The following is a 16,271-nucleotide window of genomic DNA, read 5'->3' on the forward strand; positions in this document are numbered from 1 at the left end:
TATGTATTATTAATAAACATTATGATCTCTAAGATGCCATATATTTCTACATAACATGCACAAACTCATAAAAACACCACTATAATGAATGAAATCAAAGAAATCTTACGAATGTTTGTCTGCAAAACTATAATTATTTTATCGTGTAATATAAATTACATTAGTATTTAATCACAAAATAATTTAATATTAGAATGCATAGTGAAATTCACTCCTTGGACAATAGAGATCTTGTACATCTCACCTTCTTAAATTTTCACTTTGGATTTAGTTTAAGCAATAATTATGTTCTTTACTGATACTTTGGAATAAAACTCTACGAGAAGAAACTTCATATTAGATATAATTTCTTGGGATTAAAGACCATTAAAATAGATATTTGTGTAGTGGTATGAATGTATAAACTCTTACCATTATGAAGAAAAATTAGAATAAGTTACCTTGCCGCCAAAATTGGTGTTGGCCAACGCCATGAAAATTAAAGAGCACCTGCCACATAATCTTGATAGAAGATTATGAAATGAGCTATTCGTGCTGATAACGTGTTATGAAATATAATTCAAAGTAACAATATGGAACAAGGAAATAAAAGCAATTTAGTAAAACATGAACAAGAAATGAAGATAGAGAGAAGGAAGAGATTTTCTTCTTCAATTGTGTGTATTTTACTATCTATTACAAGACCTTTATATAGGCATGAGAAGTGAAGAAAATATGTCATGGAATATGTTATTGAACATAAAAAATATGTCATTGAGCATTTGACATGAAGATACGGATGAAAATAGACATCCACCGTTATATTTATCGCAACAAAATGTAGTTATTAAAATAATCCTAGTGAAGGTTTAAATTTGTCTTCATCCGTAGGCAGTAGCTCTTGCACAGAACAAAAAAATCCTTTTGCCGATTCCCCACTGTTCGTTGCAGCTGCCCTCAAGTCAGCAACTCTCGGCTGATTCCACCTTCTGCTGCTATCTATCTGAAAAGGTATTATTCTTACTCTCCTTTTAGTTATATTATATTATATAAATTTTTTTTCTGAAATTGATGTGTTTGTGCGTTTGGGGATGTGTATATGACTATCTATTTTTATATGTTGCATGAGTTTGGGGCTGTGAAATTGATGTGTTTATGTCTTGGGACAGTTTGATTTCGAAATGCGACTCTTCCAAAATCTAAAACTGCACCATATTATTTTTAAGTCCATTAAAGAATATCTTAACTGTGTTTCTCTTGTTTGTTTTTGTAAGTACTCCAATTTAGGAAGCATTGTCACAAGATTTATAGCATATGTTGGTTCAAATTTATTGACATAGGTACTTGTTTTTCACCTAACATAGGTGATTTTCCTACTTCCTAATTGTTTCTGGGGAAAAATTAGGATCTGTACTTCTTTCTTAAAATATTATATGTCCTGTCTGCTCTATATAACAAGGCACCAATTATAAAAGTTTGAATATTCTTGGCGGAATTTCTGGTTACGCTGCTGGCTATATGTATGTATTTAGATTGTAAATTTTTTTACATGATTACTCCATGATGGCTTTTTCTAATTGTGTTTTGCACTTTAGCTGTGGAAAGAAAAACCGAAATATGAATCTCCTCTTTTATTATTTACTTTATATCATCTTCTGCAAATTCTGTAGTACTTTTGCCTGTGTTGCGGAGATTAAAATTAATAGGTATGATGTCATCCTCCCACTTGCTTGAGGATGAATTCTTACTTCTGTTAAGATTTATTTGTTTCATATGATAGTGTATATATTCTGAATTTGAAGTGCATGATAATTATATCAACTTGTTCATTGAGCTACTGTGTTTTTCTTGTTATTTTGAGTCAATTTAGAAGCAGTTACATTTTGATATCTTGTACTGCAATGTGAAGTTGGTTCATCGAACAATGTTTGATTATAAAGATTTTTGAGCTAACACAAAGAATGGAGCAATGCCAACTTTCTTAGAGGGATTGTTCAATGACGAGTCATAAATAAAGTAAGGAAATTACTATGTGGTGATAGGGGTGATGCACATTCAAGTTGAGTTGTCTCACTCTCTGCGATTTCTTTAATGACCTCCTTCCTCTCATTATTCCACCTATACTATTATGCTTTTTTGATTTTTAACTATACATGTATGTAATTATGATGCAGGTAAAATGTTGAAACAACTAGCAACTGCACGGAACAAGTTACAAATGTCCTATCAGAAGCATAAAAAGGATTTGGAGAAGCTGGCAAACATTCGCCAGAAGCTCATTTCCCTTCCTTAACATCTGGTCACAACAGAAAAAGACATGAGCTGTTTGGCTCGGCTAGCAGATGAGGAAGAGAAGCTTGTGAGGAAGATAGTTATTCCATCTTTTATTTCTGAGGAAAATCTCTCGGGTATTATTGAGATAGCCAATCGTGCTGGTTTTGAAATCATAGGTGAGGGAAAAGCATAGGGTATTTCAGTAGTATATTACATTTCACTTTGGTTCAATTTATTCCTTTTCGAGTTTGATGTTCATGATCGTTTGGTTCCACTTTTTCAAATAACTAATACTCGCATAAGATCTGCGGAAAGCCGTCATAATTTTATGTGGGATAGAATATGAAATAAGAATGCAAGTATTAACAACATGAATTTAAAATATTAAGTAAAGAAAATAACCCTTCAAGTAGACCAATATTTTAGTCTGTTAAAAAAATAAAAGCACATTTAAAAGATATATTGTATAATAATTTTTAGTACAACAAACCAAACATCTAGTGAGAAGTAACCCTTGCACTATTAATTACTGCATTACTAATCTTTGCATAACAATCTCTGCATTACTAATATTTGCATTATTGTACCTGCATTACTAATCCCTGCATAAATTGCTTCTAAAGCAAATGACTCCTTTAATTTATTATATCTGGGATCAATGATGTATTATCTATCTTATTACAATGGATGGTTCCGTATTGATTTTTGGATGGCCAACCTTCGACAGATGAAGTTCCAGAATGTCGTAGAGGACACCAATTTAGCATCCACCCAAATATAACAAAGGTAAAGTCTCTCTGATCAGTCTCTTCATTTGTCAAATATATAACTTGGGCACAAGTACTTAGTTCTTTTGGCGACTACAAAATTCAATCTTGATTTCACTATCATAAGACAATTAGTTTTGCTGAGTTTCTCTTGGCTTGGTTAATAGAATTTTAGTTAATGAAGGTTCGGATTCTTTTTCGCATTCAGTTTAGAAGCTATTAGCTTTTGGCTTAAACTGTTGTCTTTTACTTTGGCTTCATTTATTGCAGTCTCATATCAAATTGTTTTGGGATGTATTCACGAAATTTCGACTATATCGTGACCTTTCATTTTGGTGTTATTGTCACAGCATCAGCAAAATGATAGTTGCTATTCTAGCCATGTGGTAATGGAGGATACGTTTTGCCAGTTGCCATTATTATCAGAGTATGAGCAGCGTAATAATAGTTGCTACTCCAGCTATGTAGTAATGGAGGATAGGCTTTCCCAGTTGCCAGATGAAATTCTTGTGTCAATTCTTTCTCAGTTGACATTGAGAGAAGCGGTGCGCACAAGTTCCCTTTCAAGTCGATGGCGATACCTTTGTCACATGTCTGAACTTTGATGTAATCTCAGAGTTCGGGGATAAGGCGTTGAATCTAGATTTTTGCGAAAAGGAAGGACTGAGGCATATAAATTTGATCAATCATGTTCTGGATTTACACAGATCTCATACTTTAGAAGAATTTAGTGTCCGTCTTCCTTCTGAAGGTAATTTCAAATGTGAAATTGATAAATGGCTCAAGTTTGCATCATCAAAGAAGGTTGAAAGCCTTGAATTATTCTTGCTAATTGGTTATTGGGTAGAATCCGATCGATATTCCATTCCCCTTGAGCTTTTAAGTCATGGAAGTAATGATGCTTCCCTCTTTGGCTTTGGGGCTCTCAAAAGTCTTAACTCTAGCCTACATTGATGTGTGCCATCAAGTTGCCGAGATTTTCCTCTCCAGCTATCCTCTTCTTGAACAGTTATCTATAAGAAATTCTCGGGTATTGGAACATCTAATAATTGGTCCTTCCCTCAAGTTGAAGCATTTGGAAATATATCGATGCAGAATAGATTATTTGGAGATCTGTAATGCCAATCTTATCTCCTTTAGTTTCAAGGGAACGAAGCAAACAAACTTGTCTCTAAAGAATGTTTCTTCGGTTGTGAATCTTCAAATTGAGATTTACCGTGAATCGCTGCCTATTCTCATTGATTTGATTGCAACAAAATTCAGTGAAGTGGAGAAGCTTTCACTTGAAGTTAGTTGTGACCAATTGAGGGTAAGCAATTTCCCTCTTCCATAAAGAATAAAACAAAGTTTTGGTGCCTTTTTTTCCTAGTCTTCCTTCTAATTATTTTATCTTTTCCAGGCTCTTGATTTTCATCATTCTTTCCCGAAATTCAACAATCTCAAATGGCTTATATTGAGCGTTGTCGATTGCACTCTACTTGAAGTTACTCCACTTCTGCAGGCATCTCCATACCTGCAAATGTTCGACATCAAGGTAGAGATTTATTTATTTATTCATTTTCTTTTGAAATATGGTTAAACACGTCCTTTTACTTCTGATATGGTGTCCACTCTTTTCGGACTCAACGAGAGTTGGGACCATGATCTGTCATGTCTTACTTGCTTTTGTATTTCTGGAAACTAATATTGGATGTTTCCGGAGGAATCTAGTACTATTATAGGATGTGCTAGTACTGTGTCTGTCTGATGAAGGATTTGAGGGATTCGCATAATCTATACGTTGCCACACTAATTTAACCCCTGTCTTTGATTTAATTTCTGAGTCAGATTATAATAAAGAAAGATTTACTATATTTCAGAATATAATTGTATTTGTATTTCTTTTTTCGTTTTCAGATTGACTGGTCTGATACAAGGATCTATGGTGGAACTATTCTACCGCTACCTAGACGACATCTCAAAGTGGTCCGATATGAAGGTTATCTTGGCGGTACAGCTGATGAGGAATTGATAAATTACCTTGTCAAAAAATCTTTAGCGCTTGAGAAATTCATCGTTAGTCTTTGCGATCAGTCATATTCCAAAGTTGAGCGAAAAGCCAGAAGTCAGGCTTGGCGACAGCTACAAGGAAAATTTTCCAAAGGAGTCGAGCTGGTGATCCTTTAAATCACCCTCTGAGCACTATAGCTATGACTGAGTTGAATTATCAAATATTTATCAGTAACAGTTATGATTTACAAGCACTCTAAATCCATGCTATACGCAATACTAGGAGCAGATGCAGTGATTTCGAGTAATGCTTACTTGTTTTCGTATCTTAGACGTTCTCTATCAGTGCTTCCTTTAATATCTGTAATTTCCTATTCAAGTTTTCAATACAATCTATCTATGTTAACCGTGTGATTTGGAATAGTGTTTAATTGTATTCATAGAAAGTGGGCAAAATTCAATGCCAGCAGCACTTGTCATTTTTTAACTAGATGTGTATTCATATGTTCTTTAAACATGTATTAGAACTACATTACAACGTCAATTCAATTTTTTCTAAAGTAGTTTTTGAAGTTTTATACTCACAAAAAATTTAATTTTGTGATATAGTGGAACATTTTGTTATCGTGGAGAGTGAAAAGGCCAATGCAGCAAAGAACGACTACAAAACGTGTGGATAGATATTTAGAAGTTACTGCGTTTTTTGGCGTGCATGGACAGGTGTGAAAGAATTTGAGCATCCAACCCAAAACCTTACGGCAATGGACATGCAGAGGAGAAATGATATCCCCATTCGGACCAAGACAGAACTATTACTTGCTTAAATAACAATTAAGGCGAAGAACGACTAATCATAGGTGGAGTGGTTCAGGACATTATAAACCCTTTAGGAGACCCTTACACAACCGATGACGAACAAGTGCATTTCTCTAACAAGAGGTTCAATGAGAAGCCAGCCTAGGCCGGAGTCAGCATAGGATGAAAAAGACGGTCCTAATCTTGTTTTGGCTTTGCAATTTGTTGGGCTATGGTCTGTGATAAACAGACTTAAGGACTCTAGACTAGTAGCAGCATAAGGATTGTTGTCAGCTTGAATTCAGAACAAATCCCTCCAAGATAACAGTAGTAGTCAAAAACTTTATAATCTAATGATTCAATCTGACACTTGATATTACACCCTAAAGATGTAAAAACATTATTATTACAAGGCCAACAGAAGAACATACGAGTACATCGATTACAAGGACATGAAGGAAAACCAAGATACATCCTTCAGTTTGATATTCACTTCTTCTTGGCAATGAACAAACCCCACCTCTGCTCCCCGGATGAACTCCTGATTAGCTTAGCTTTCCAACCTCCAACTATTTCATTGTAATCTTGCTGTAAAATTAATATCAGAAACAAAAGTTAAGAAGTAATCCTTGACCCCACAAAAAGGGAAATTACAAAATGATCAACAACCACCCAGTGTAATCCCATAAATGCGGTCTGGGGAGGGTAGGATGTGCGCAGCTTTACCCCTACCCTGGAAGGGCAGAGAGAATGTTTCCGGTAGACCCTCAGCTAAAGAAAGAATGGAAAAATTACAAAATGATCGAAGATGATAATAAATCACTCACTTCTGAGAACTCCTGGATAAATGAATCTCTTTCCTTCTCCACAGTATTTAACTCCTTTTGGAGAACATTAATGAACTGCAATAAGTAAAAATCTATTAGGTTTGTCTCAATATCTTAGCTAGCGTTCATTTACAAAGAAAACAAGATCTGCCTAACGCACCTGTTCAGTTCGATCCTCAGCAATAACTTCATCAAAACCAGCATCTCTGAGCATCTATATTAAGGGGAAAACGCATAAGAAGCACTGTCATACAACACATATGAAGCAGAGAAGAGAAGGGGAGGTGCTTGTTAGAATGGATATATACCTGGCCATATTCTGCAACATCATGTAAATCATAACCCCTTTGCTTAATATACCCTGCAAACTCTTCTGATGCTGGTCCCGGGCTTTTGCAGTAATCGCTTATGAGGACTTTGCCTCCTGGTTTCAGCCACCTGTAGAAAGATCTGAATAATGCAGGTTTGTCCTGAAAGTACACCATATTTAACCGTAAGCAGACAAATAAAACAGCCATATAGAGAAGGCGATTCATGTAGAAACGATTTTTGAAGATTCATGTTGAAAGAAAGGAAATTACTTGGATGTGAAGGATAGTGTCTCGACTGTAAATCACATCAAATGTGCCATCAGGATATGTTTTCTTTGTGCAATCAGCAACCTCAAATTCAACGGCACATTTTAGACCAATAGCACGCTCAAGAGCAAATGATATCATGTTGATTGAGAGGTCAATGGCAACAACATGAACATCATAATTCTCAGCCATGTAAAAATCACCTCCACCTATGCCACAGCCAACATCAAGGACTTTTTGGCCAGGTTGAAGATCCAACATGGAGACAAATTCTTTTGTGGTATCTGCTCAAGATTAAATGCCTAATCAGCAAAAACTAGATAAAGCACAGCATAAGGTAGGATTAAATGATTTTGAGTGGAATGATCAGATTAAAGTTAAAGAAGAGAATTTGCAAGCAGACAGGAGATGGAAAACTTAAAAAGAAAAAATGAAACTGTGAAAACTCTTTCGTTATAACCTTCAGGCCGACAAATATAATTAAGAGATACTCTAGTATACTGCATGGAGTTGGATTCTCAGTGATCAAGACAAGAGAGGCGAGGAATCTTAGGGGCTTACCAACTCCACCGGTGCTCACATAACCTTCTCCAAAGACACGTTCATATCGCAGTATGCCACTACACTTGTATTGAACATTGTCCAGAAAACGCTGGAAACCCCTGTCTTCCTCAGAATTAACTTTCTGCCATAACCAACAAATCTGCAAGATGCGAAGCAAAGAGTGCGGTGATTGGATGTTCGGGGTAACAGTAAATAACAAAAGGGGCAATGAGGGAAGAAAATCTATGTACCTGATTCTGGTTCTTTTTGTTTTTAACATAAGCTCCAATGCACTTGCAACCGATGAGAGAAAGTTCAAATGATTTTCCATCACCAGCATTTAAATGGCATTCTTTAAAAACCTGCATGCAAGTAAAGGACTCGAGTAGGTTAAGCCAAGCAAAACAAAGGCAATGATTGTTTTGGTGTCAAATGCACCAAGCAAAACAAAGGCAATGATTAACAATTCTTAAACAGAAAAACAGGTAATGATTCCAATTCAGCTATTAATTCAATAGAAATCCTAATAAAATTGCAGAAAAATTAATATGTTATTAAGGATTTCTTTAAAGAGATTTATTCAATTTCTCCGGAAACGCAGGAAAAAGGGAAAGAAAACACAATTCTGAAGTGTGATAACAAATTTTATTCCACGGAGCCAAATCGTTGGTAAAAAAGTACTTCATGCACTGATTTAACTGTTAATGCCAAGAAAATAACAAGTTTCTGTGATCAACATGGAGTTTGCTCATAGTAGTATTTTTCCAACGGGAAAAGAAATGGAAGAAAAGTTAAGACCTTTGTATAAAATCTAGGTTCCCGATAATGAGTTGGGTTGTTCTTTCGCTTGTGGTCTCCTGATTGATGGAAGCATGACTCCCTGAAAAATATGTAGCCTCCAACTTTCAACCATTTTACCATTCTCTCCACAAGACTCTGGACCTTCAATCACGCAAAAAGAAACAGTTTCAAGCGTTAAAGCAGTACCTGTTAAAGTGGCAAAGAGCAAGAGATATCCCTAAAATTGTGATTTTACCATCAAGTTACCATCTTACTGATCTAAACATGGAGAATTAGTCAATCTAATCATTAAATGTACATTTGCGATTTTTTTCAAGCAAAAGATCAGGCAGAAGATGAAAATAAAAGTACCTCTTCGTCAGAAAGATACATCAGTAGCCAGTTTGAAAATATCAAGTCCACTGATTCAGGTGAAAACTTCAAATCTGGAGAAGTCACATCAGCACACATAAACTTGACATTCTTATGATGGCTATTGATGCTTTCATTCTGCAATAAGCAAAACAAAAGATGAGGAAAAAGAAAAATTTATTCAGTAAACTTATCATCACTTAAGCATCCATTAACAAGAGAACCTTCTGAACAAACTCAGTCACAGCCCCCATAAAAAGAGACAGAGAATGTAAATGTCACAAACCTTTTTAATTGCACTTTCAATAAAGTCCAATGCTAAAAGCTGCCCAGCATTCTTTGCTAATTCACTAGTGAAACGGCCAATACCAGCACCCAGTTCTAGCACTGATTTCCCTTCATATGATGGGAGTAGAGAGAGCACCTAAAATGACCATTCACAAGTTTCAAATATTTGTCACATGTCTAACAGCAACCATGTCAAACTCGCAAAACAAACTAAACTCAACGTGCAATTCAAGAACAGACTCAAGTAAAAACAATATAAAAGCAGCCTGTTAAAATGAAAATTAGAGTAACTTTTGGATATGTAGTAACATCAGATATATATATATATATATATGCATTGGCTCAAGACAATAAGCGTCTAAAAGAAGAAACAGGCTGTATATTAAAACAGATCACTCTAAATCATATATGGATAGCAGCATACATAACAAATAAAGATTCCCACCCATAGTTACTGAAAAGTAGTGGAATTAGACGGATCAAAACTCCTCTACTTGTTGTAATACAGTGCAATTGAACTGGGCAAAGTTATCCAGATCACTAGTATAACTTCCCGTTAAGCTTCTCAATTAAATATGGCGATGCACAAGGTAATTCTTGATAACTACGAGTTAAGGAGATCACAGGGAAAAACACACTAAACTATAACTTTAGCCTGAATGTTAGTACCAGCTCCTTTTGTCACTAGATATGACATAAATCATCATGGTCTTTTTGCTGTTGGTATTCTTCCACTATATGCGCCCAAGGAAAAGACTAGTAACTAAGAAGGAAAACATAAGCCAAGGATCATGTTAGTAAAACCAAAGTTCCATGATCACAATAAAGAAGTGCAATCTTTCAGAGAACTTATATCTAATGATCAAACGAAGCCAGCGAATAGAAAGAAACTATTGGATCCAACATTTGGGACAACTGAAATGTTCAAGCATCGCTATTCAAGGGGTCATAAGCAAGCACCCCTACTTTTTGTTAACTGGAGGCAAACATATGGTGCCTGCCGTCATTAAAATTTTTATGACTTTGCTCTTTGTAACCAAAAATTGTTTAAAGATTGACCTCTACATGTTTTTCTCTCCTTTTTTTCCTCCTTTTTTCTTCCTTGTTGGGATGAAGAAGTAGTAAAAATGAGCATGTGTCAATTAAAGTCCCAAAGTTGCGAATCCTCCTTAAAGCGCATAGATCTTGCAATTTAGGATATATTAAAAGGAACAATGTCCAAGTGGAAAGCTCCAGTAATATCAAGCAAGAAACAGATCCAAAGAATCATTAATTAGTTAGACAGTTTACTTTTTCACTAATTTCTCTCCTTGATGCCTACAGTAAATAGCTTTGATTGGGAAGAGGTGTGACAAATTAAAAATTAAGGTTTATTCTCACTTTTAAACAGAGAACTGAACATAATATTGATTCTTAACAGTAAAATGTGCACTCCATTTCAGATCAATCAACAGTAAAATCTAAATTTAACAAATCTTGGTTAGTTGTTAGTTTGTGAGACAACAGGGTAGGTGGTATCAAGTCATTATATCAGACAGCAAATAAATGATAGTACATAATATCAAAACAACAATTAAGCACTACACCACCTTATTTTGGCAAAATAAAGGGCATATTCTATTATTGAATATTCATGAAAATGACTCAGAAATAGTACTTCAAAATGAAGACCACAAAGAGAATATCCTTATCCTAAACAAATAAAAAAAAATGAATCATACAAGGAATGAGGGAATCAACCCTTGTTTGAATAACCCTATGACTCCTATGACTAGTTATAATTTGAATAGAAAAAAATAACCCTTCAAAATCTCCTATGTTTTATTACCAATCTCGTGTGTTATTTTATCGAGCTCCAGTCAGACGACGACAACAACAACTAACAAATAGGGTGTGAAGAGGGTAGTATGTATGCAGACCTTACCCCTACCTGTCAGAACGACATATAACTAAAAGAACATTTGTAACATTGTAACGAGCCATAAAGCGATCTCCCCAGAAGTCAATATAGAGAAGAAGGCAAATATTAATACCTCGGGCCTCTCTTCTTTGTCAAGATCAGCTGCTTTAGAATCAAGCATCATAGCCTCAACAGTGAGTTCCGATGTGTGCTCGATCCAATAATTCTTCTGAACATCACGTTCTTGTTCTGTACACAACATATTCATAATCAAAATCATTAATAATAGACGTCCCAAACAAAGAATAATCACATTTTAATAGCTATATAATCCTCATTTCATTCAAACAAAAAAAAAAAAGAAGAAGAAGAAGAAGAAGCAAGGAACATTTCAAACCTGAAGAAGCAGCAGCAGCAGCAGAAATAACAGGAGCCATTGTTTGTGATATTTGATCAAGAACACGAAAATGTTATAATCTTTTTTAATTAATTTTTAAACAAGATTATAATTATTGTGACAATGTGAGGAGGGGGGTGTATGTTACTAATGACCCTCAACGGCAGTACGGGATCTAGAAAAGGATCTTGATCTACGGTTATTGCTTCTGCCTTTCTGCTGCATCAGCTAACGTAAAATGCTTATGGTTTTTGTTACAGGCGGTGGTCTATCTATTTATAGGCAATGAAATAAAAAAAAGATGACCCCCCTACGTAGCTATTTTTTTGGTATTTTGTTTAACAGAAGGAGCAGAGGTTGATTGTTTGAAATGGTGGTGAATTTGTGAGGAGGGGAATCGTAGAGACGAGAGTTGCGTGCGTGGGTGGGTGGTGGGGAAGGATCTGTTATGACTAGTGGGCCTATGCCACGTGATGTCGTTTTGGAGATTCTCCTTCTTGACAAGGGCCTACCAGAGCTTAATTATTATCGCACTGTTTAGGGAGAAATTCAAAAATAACCAAATTTACAACTGGTCGTTAAAAATTAGCTAGTTTCAAAAGTAATCGAAATTTAATCATTTTTCATGTAAAGATAAATTTGAGCGAAAATACTATTCAAAACCCGAAAAATACGCCAGTATATTATACTGGAGTTCCAGCAAGTATAATTGTCCAATATAATATACTGGAGTTTGGAGCACCGGTGCTCCAGTCTCCAGTATATTATACTGGAGCCAGCAAAGTATACCGGTCCAGCATAATGTGCTGGAGTTCACACACAGGTGCACCTAACTCCAGTATATTATGCTGGACCGGTCTCTGTTGCAGCAAAATAGTGGCTATTTTTCATTGACTTCATAAATGCTGGCTATTTTTGAATGACCAGTTCGAAAATTGGCTATACCGTGCTATTTTTATCACTATTTACCCCAAATTAATAGATATATGACTAGTATTTTAAAAGGCTTGGAGAGTTAGGCGATACATTTTATTTTATTTGTAATAAAGCGAAGCATAAGCCCCGAGGCCCTGCGTGTAAGACCATGAAACTTTAAGCATTTGCATCTATACCCACTTTTTGTGTCACGTTTTAACTTGTGTCTCCTTTGTAAAAAAAATTGCAAACGTACCCACTTTGTCGCATAACTTCAGCATACGGGGCTGAAATAGCAAAGGCAATCACGCAAAACTTCAGCATTCTAGTAGCCGGGCCTGAAGTTCAGCTCTAGAGCTGAAGTTTTTGTTTTGTAACTGGCGAACTTCAGCTCTAGAGCTGAAGTCTTTGTTTTTGTAACTGGTGAAGTTTTTGTTTTGTAACTGGCGAACTTCAGCTCTAGAGCTGAAGTTTTTGTTTTGGAACTGTTGAACTTCAGTTCTAGAGCTTAAGTTTTTATCGAAGGAAGTTTTTGTTTTGTATCTTGGGACAATCCTGAACATCCCAATCCTTTAATTTGATTAAAAAAAATAAGCTACTTAATTTGACTCACCAGTAGCAGCGACAAGGAGAAGACAAAAGAGAAGGGCAACGAAGGCTGTGTATTTAGCCATATCTAGCTTGTTTTCCTTTTGGATTTCTTGGGAGGAAACTGACAACAACAATGGTGATATTTGTAGCATGGTATATGCTCAACATTGTCAACTTAATTCATTTTTTTACTAATTCAAGCATTCACATCATTATTATGTACATGAGAAAGTAAAAAGAATAAGTCTAGATGATTCCTTCGATTCCCTATAAGATTATGAGTTGGACGATGAGAACGAAGAAAGAAAGAAAGAAAGAAAGAAGAAGAAGAAAACGAAGGAGGAGAAGGAGGAGGAGGAGGAGGAGGAGGAGAAAGGAGCTGAAGTTATTTAAAAAGTGGGTACAAGTTAAAAGTGTTTTAAAAAATGGGTATAGGTTAAATGGGGGCGACCAAATAGGGCGCCTCATACAATTTCCTATTTTTTATATTTTTTAAACAATAAAATTGGAATATTTTAAGAAAATTCAATTACATGGAAATTATGAAAAAATTATAAAACAAGTGAAAGATGTACATAAAATTGCTTTTTATTTTACAGAAGCATTTCACTGCATTAACAAGAAACAATAGATATCATGCTTATTACAAACAACATAGAGTTTCTCATGTTGCACTCGCAATACTTCAAAAAAATATTGAAATATAATAACAATTGAGACGAAAGAGTAAAGGATTAGTACTCTAGTCCTAGAGCTAAATTATTTTTATTTTATCACACCACCAGTCATCAAAATAGAGCACTTAAGACGATTAAAATAGCACGGTCTAGCCAGTTTTCGGATCGGTCATTCAAAAATAGCCAGCATTTGCCACATCATTAAAAAATAACCACTATTTTGCTGCAACAGAGATCGGTCCAGCATAATATACTGGAGTTCGGTGCACCTGTGTATGAACTTCCAGCATATTATGCTGGACCGGTATACTTTGCTGCTCCAGTATATTATGCTGGAGTATTTTTCCGAATTTTGAACAGTGTTTTCATTCAGATTTATCTTTACATAAAAAGTGGTTAAATTTCGATTACTTTTAAAACTGTGACTATTTTTGAATGACCACTTATAAATCTGGCTATTTTTGAATTTCTCCCTTTAAGACAACAGATTATCCGCTCCATCTCATACAAATTTAACCTCAACGGTCTTGCATTTCTTTCGCTCATGAGGAAGTAACTTATCAACAATAATTCTCTCTTAACAAATAACAAAAACTGCATCAGTAATCACTTTTGTAGTTAGAAAAGAACGGTTTATTTCACCTTGGGTAGAAGAAGACAAAGTGAAAAAATAAAATAAAAATAGGGCCAAGTATAAAAAAAAACTTTCATAGTTTGAGACTTAATTTTTTTTTCTTGAGTATTTAACAAACAGAAATTTGAGAAATTAGGCTTAAATTAAGGAACTATTAGTAAATTTTCATTTTAATTTGGGATAATCTTCTAGGTACATGCCCCACGATAAAAATGGACCTCACGCCTAGGAAAGCGCCCAAGAGAACAGGCGTGTGTACTTGATACACATATTATAAGCTAAAGAAGCCACTGAAGCCACATCAGCCGAGGTCGTTACAGTTAGTTCAGAAAAACGGTTAGCATAGTGTCAAGTTAGTTAGCTGGATTCAACAAACTAAGCTGTAATTTCCACTCCCAATCGAGTAGTATAAATAATTGTACTGAGTTCATTACAAATCAATAAGAAAGTATTACAATTTCCTATTTCTAATTCTTCTTCTTCTTCTTCCAATCTTCTTCTCCTCCATTTCTGGGCTGGAACACTCGAGTATCCTCTGTAGATCTCTTGTACAGCTGTTGAATTCTTAAAGTATATTCCTGAATCAAGTGTAATTAACAATTCAGTTAAAATTGGTATCAGAGATTTCGAATTCTCAGCACTCATGGCGAAAAGAACTAGGTCTAATGGTGACATTGTCAATGAAAATTCACTTTCAGACATGGATGAACTGAGAGAGATGATGCAGAAAATGCTAGCAGAGGTGGGGACTCTTGCTGGAAAAGTAGTTCATCTGAAAAGATTAGATCAAATAGTACACGAGCTGAGGGAACGGATTACAACTTCTGGAGAAAAGCAAAAGGGAAAAACTCCTTCTGAGAACGACGAAGGACCATCTGGAGGAAGGCAATCAAGACAAAGATCACATGGTGAAAGGAGTCCTGATTACACTCATGATTACAATTCAAATCCTTCTCGATGGTCAAGAATGGAGTTCTTGCAATTTGTAAGTGAGGACCTAAAATCTTGGATGTTCAAAATTGAACAATTCTCTTTAATGGAAAGAGTACCCATGGATGAGAGGATTGAGTTTGTTGCTTTACACTTAGAAGAAGAGGCAATCCAATGGCACCTGTTATATTCAACCTGCTACTTGGAATGAATATGTGATTGCCTTAGTCGAAAGATTTGGTACTGATTTTGATGATCCTATGGAGGAAATCAAGAAGATCAAGAAGTTGGGGAGTTTAAAAGAGTATCAAGCAGTCTTTGAAAGAAATTTGACTAGGGTGACCTTATCAGAGGAGAATGCTATCAGTCGCTTCATTGGGGGCCTCAAACCTGTGATGAACATTGCAGTCAAAATCAACAATCCTACAACTCTATCAGTTGTACTCATACTACACTTCTGCACTTTACGTGCAAATGTTGGATGATGATGTTGATGTGGTCGACGGAGCTGGATTTGAAGATGTACTTACATTCCGGTTATAGCTGTCTCTTGTTCATGGTAGCTCTAGACTTATGAAAGATCTGTTCATGTATATTTCAAACAGATGATTACTCTATCTCATATCATCTTTGTAAATCCTAAATCTTAAACGCTCATGATTTGTAGTACCAGTCTTTGAGGAATGTATGAGATTCAGACATTTTCTTTTAATTAATTGTCTTATTAAATTTCATTGGAATTGGCTTACCTAGTGGGTTGGGTTAGGTGCCATCACGACTAGTTAGATTTTGGGTCATGATACAAATTCCTATGCCAAAATTCTTAAATTACACCTCAAATCACGTAAACTAGTTGGAAAATTTAATGATAATTCAATATTATTGAATAAAAATGATCACAAGTGACTTACCTCCAGAATTCTCGTGAATCCCCTCTCAAAAATCGCCCCGAACCGAGCTTCTAAAGTCCAAACATGCCAAAATCCCGCAACCCCTTCGAATATAATCTGTCCAGGGGTTTTCGCTCCTGCGAAC

General features: G+C 35.5%; 2 protein-coding genes across 2 annotated transcripts; one reads left to right on the top strand and one right to left on the bottom strand.

Annotated features, from left to right (window-relative positions):
- Positions 1-840: 840 nt before the first annotated feature.
- On the top strand, positions 841-5,317 carry LOC107800280 (uncharacterized). The gene is made up of 6 exons (XM_016623424.2): positions 841-990; positions 2,154-2,429; positions 2,981-3,039; positions 3,371-4,329; positions 4,420-4,554; positions 4,917-5,317. Exons 4-6 carry the CDS (start codon positions 3,907-3,909, stop codon positions 5,184-5,186), a joined length of 828 nt encoding a protein of 275 aa, XP_016478910.1. The 5' UTR covers positions 841-990; positions 2,154-2,429; positions 2,981-3,039; positions 3,371-3,906; the 3' UTR covers positions 5,187-5,317.
- An 809-nt stretch (positions 5,318-6,126) lies between these two features.
- Positions 6,127-11,907, bottom strand: LOC107800284 (phosphoethanolamine N-methyltransferase 2). Its single transcript, XM_016623429.2, has 12 exons — positions 11,490-11,907; positions 11,226-11,341; positions 9,191-9,328; positions 8,905-9,042; positions 8,551-8,694; positions 8,004-8,114; positions 7,771-7,912; positions 7,213-7,493; positions 6,940-7,101; positions 6,792-6,845; positions 6,632-6,706; positions 6,127-6,392 (listed from the first exon to the last, which is right to left on the bottom strand). Exons 1-12 carry the CDS (start codon positions 11,527-11,529, stop codon positions 6,294-6,296), a joined length of 1,500 nt encoding a protein of 499 aa, XP_016478915.1. The 5' UTR covers positions 11,530-11,907; the 3' UTR covers positions 6,127-6,293.
- Between the last annotated feature and the right edge of the window lie 4,364 nt (positions 11,908-16,271).

The sequence above is a fragment of the Nicotiana tabacum genome, chromosome 20 (assembly GCF_000715075.1).
Source record: "Nicotiana tabacum cultivar K326 chromosome 20, ASM71507v2, whole genome shotgun sequence".
In the NCBI taxonomy this organism is placed as follows: Eukaryota; Viridiplantae; Streptophyta; class Magnoliopsida; order Solanales; family Solanaceae; genus Nicotiana; species Nicotiana tabacum.

Excerpts from the sequence above, each read along its gene's own strand:
- LOC107800280 (XM_016623424.2), top strand. The coding sequence starts at position 3,907 with ATGGAAGTAATGATGCTTCCCTCTTTGGCTTTGGGGCTCTCAAAAGTC. Across the intron at positions 4,330-4,419 it reads TTAGTTGTGACCAATTGAGG|GCTCTTGATTTTCATCATTC; the intron begins GTAAGCAATTTC and ends TATCTTTTCCAG. Across the intron at positions 4,555-4,916 it reads TGCAAATGTTCGACATCAAG|ATTGACTGGTCTGATACAAG; the intron begins GTAGAGATTTAT and ends TTTCGTTTTCAG.
- LOC107800284 (XM_016623429.2), bottom strand. The coding sequence starts at position 11,529 with ATGGCTCCTGTTATTTCTGCTGCTGCTGCTGCTTCTTCAG. Across the intron at positions 9,043-9,190 it reads TTGAAAGTGCAATTAAAAAG|AATGAAAGCATCAATAGCCA; the intron begins GTTTGTGACATT and ends TGCTTATTGCAG. Across the intron at positions 7,494-7,770 it reads TGTGAGCACCGGTGGAGTTG|ATACCACAAAAGAATTTGTC; the intron begins GTAAGCCCCTAA and ends AATCTTGAGCAG.